General features: G+C 61.0%; 1 protein-coding gene across 1 annotated transcript; it reads right to left on the bottom strand.

The window, feature by feature from the left end:
* Window positions 1-253: 253 nt before the first annotated feature.
* LOC121875817 (translation initiation factor IF-2-like) lies at window positions 254-1218 on the bottom strand (the record flags this gene model as incomplete). The annotated part of the gene is made up of 1 exon (XM_042380510.1): window positions 254-1218. A coding segment is annotated over one exon (965 nt), but the record flags the coding sequence as incomplete, so codon positions are not given.
* Window positions 1219-3147: the final 1929 nt, after the last annotated feature.

Raw genomic sequence — 3147 nt, 5'->3', positions numbered from 1 at the left:
GAGAAACACGCGTCGTCGCCATCATCACTGGAGTGGGGTGACTACTGTAAACATGTAACAACAGAGAGCATGGCATGTGTGCAGGGTCGGTAACCTGACGTGGGACTGCTGCGGCGGCAGCAACATGGCGTGAGTGTGCTCTGATGTGTAGGGGTATGTCTGGTGTGTGGGGGCCTGGTGGAGGATGGGCCTGCGCGCGTAAATCAGGCGGCGTGATGCACCTGCGAGAGCAACCTGATGCGTGTAACCTGGTTCAGTGGGCAATATCTGACGTGCGTGCGGCCTGGTGAGCGGGCTCGGTGCGGCCTGGTGGGCCTGCGTGCGGCCTGCGTGTGGCCTGGCATGGCCTGGTGCAGGGGCCTGGGGCCTGCGTGCGTGGCCCGGCAAGGGTCGGTAAACCGGTGCGGCGCGGCAGAGGGCCTGGGCCTGCGCAAAGGCGGGACTGGCGCGCGGCGATAACCCGGTGCGCGGAAAAGATCTGGCGCGGCGCGGCGGCGCGCGGTCGGCGCGTGCGGCCCGGCGTGGCTGGGGAGCGCCCTGCGGCTGGTGCGTGAGGACTGCGCGGCCTGGCAGACCGGCGTGAGGCAGCAACGGGACCAAAGAGGCCTGGCGCGGCGCGTGGTCGGTGAGGGCCTGGTGCGGGGGCCTGACGCGGGCGACGGTGGGTCTGATGCGCGGCGGTGGTCTTAGGCGGCGGCGCGAAGATCAAGAGCAGCGAGCGCCTGACGCGTGCGTGCGTGGGGGGCCTGCAGCACGGGGCCTGCGTGGGGCCTGCGTGTGGCCTGCGGGCCTGCGTGCGGCCTGCGTGGCCTGCGGCCTGGTGTGTGTGGTCGGCGCGGTCGAGGTGCGTGCGTGGTTTCCTGCGTGGGGGCCTGCGTGGCCTGCCGCGTGGGCCTGCGTGGGGCCCGATGCGGGCCGCTGGCGTGATGCCTGGCGTGTACCAGGCGGCCAGATGTGAACCGACGCGCGGCACACCAGAGGCCCAGTGCGGGAGCGCGCGGAGGCCCGGCAAGGTGGGCAGGGGCCTGGTGCGTGTGGGGCGGCCTGGTGGGGGTCGCAACAGGCCTGCGCAACTGGTGCGTGTACCCGGTGCAACCTGGCAACGGCGTGCGGCGGACCTGGTGCGTGGGGGTCTATGCGTGCGCAACCAGCGCGGGGGGTCGTGCGGGCCTGCGGCCTGGTGCGGTGGGCCTGGTGCGCATGTGCGGCCTGCGCGGCCTGCGTGGATGCGGTCGCGTGTGGTCGGCCTGGCCTGATGCGCAACTGGCGCGGTCGCGCGGCGCGATCGAGCGCGCGCGTGGCCCCGATGCGCGGCTGGCGCGGCCCGCGTGCGTGTTTAATGCCTGGCGCGTGGGGGCCTGGTGGCCTGGTGAGGGCCTGCGTGGGGCCTGGTACAGGAGGCCCAGGGTACTGGTGTGTGGGGGCCCACCTGGTGAGGCATGTGTGTAGGGCAAGGCCTGGTACCAGGAGGAGGGGCCTGGTGTGCAACCTGCGTGTGTGGGCCTGGTGACCTGCGGAACCGGAAGCAGATGCGGTGGCCTGGTGTCTGCAGACGTGCGCGGTACCCAGCGGCCTGGTCGGCGCGCGGCCTGGCCCAGGCGGCCTGGGACCGGTGAGGCCGCCTGGCGCGTGAGGCCTGCGTGAGGCCGCCCCAGATGTCCTGGCGTGCGCAACCTGCGCGCGTGGGGTTCCGGTGACGTTCAGGCCTGCGCGCAGAGCCTGCGTGGGGCCCGTGCGCGGCCTGGTGGGGGTTGCCTGCGGCCCGCGGTCGGCGCGCGCCACGCGCGGTGACGGGCGAGGGCCGGAGATTGCGGCGACGATCGTGCGGTCACAGGTTAAAACAACAGGAGAATGGGGGATGTCTGAGGCTAACGCAATGAAGAAAAAACAGACGATGATGCGGGGCGAATGAAGGAGGCAAGACTGAGCGGAAGGGTAACAGGACAGCAGCAGGGGCAGAAGAAGGCATAATGTAGGGTCAAAGCAGCAGGGGTAGAGAGGTATGGAAAGAGGGCAACAGCAGGTATGGGGTTGAAAGAGGGTCAGGAAGAGGGGAAGGCAGAAGGTATACTGTTGTGGGTCAGGCAGGGGCAGAGAAGGGGTATAACAAAGGGCAACAGCAGGTATGTTATGGGCTGTGTTAAGCAGGGCAGAGATGTATAAATTGTTATGTGACAGAAGAATGCATAACAGCAGGGTCAAAGAGGAGGGCAGAAGGCATACGAAAGCAGTGGGTCAGCAGCAGGGCAGAAGGCATAACTGAAAGAGGGGTCAAAATAAGAGGGGCAGAAGAATGATGTACTGTTATGACAATTGGTAGGCCTAATCATAGTGCTGTTAAGAACAGCATGGTTATGCTGGCAGAATGCACAACAAGAGCAACAGTAGACGGTTTGAACAGAGCAAAGGCGGCAGAAGCCGCACAACAGGCGCAAGCAGCAGGGCTGGAGAGAAGGGCATACCAAGAGGGCAGAATAAGAGATAAAGAAAGCAGAAGGCATAATGTTATGGGCAGTAGAATGTATAACAGAGGGCAATAGAATGTTTGAATATGAGAAGCAAGCAGAATAAGATAATGGTTATGCTGTTATGTAAGCAGAGAATAACGAAAGGCGCGCGAGCAGGCATGGAAGATTATGGGCATAAGGCACAACTGTTGGTGCTGCAGAATGCATAACATGGCGCTGCTGGTTATGCACAATCATATGCTGCTGTTATGCCGTTGAACAGCAGGCAACCGATTATGTACGGTTTGCGCGATACATTAATATGTTTATGTGTATATACATACCAATATACAGTATATACAATTGTTGAAGAGAATAATGGTTATAAAGGTTATATAACATATGCTGGTTAAGCAGGGGGCTAGCAGAATGCATAACAATATACAAGGTTAAGGCACAACATATGAGAGAGAAGACACACAGGGAAGCAGAGGAAGCAACATTTAAAGGAGAAGGATAAGAGAGAAGTGTGGAAAGCAGCAAGGTAAGGAATGTTATAAAGGAAAGAATAAGATAAATTGTTGGCGGTTAAGCAGGTATGTAACTGTTATGGGCAGAGGTGAATGCAGGAAGTGCTTATGGGTCAGGAAGGAGCACTGTTACATAACAATGCAACGAAAACCCAATGTTACTGCAACCT

The sequence above is a fragment of the Homarus americanus genome, unplaced genomic scaffold (genome assembly GCF_018991925.1).
Source record: "Homarus americanus isolate GMGI-L3 unplaced genomic scaffold, GMGI_Hamer_2.0 scaffold51130, whole genome shotgun sequence".
Classification (NCBI taxonomy): Eukaryota; Metazoa; Arthropoda; class Malacostraca; order Decapoda; family Nephropidae; genus Homarus; species Homarus americanus.
Note: the sequence above shows the minus strand (reverse complement) of the source record. Positions and strands in the feature narration are given on the sequence as shown.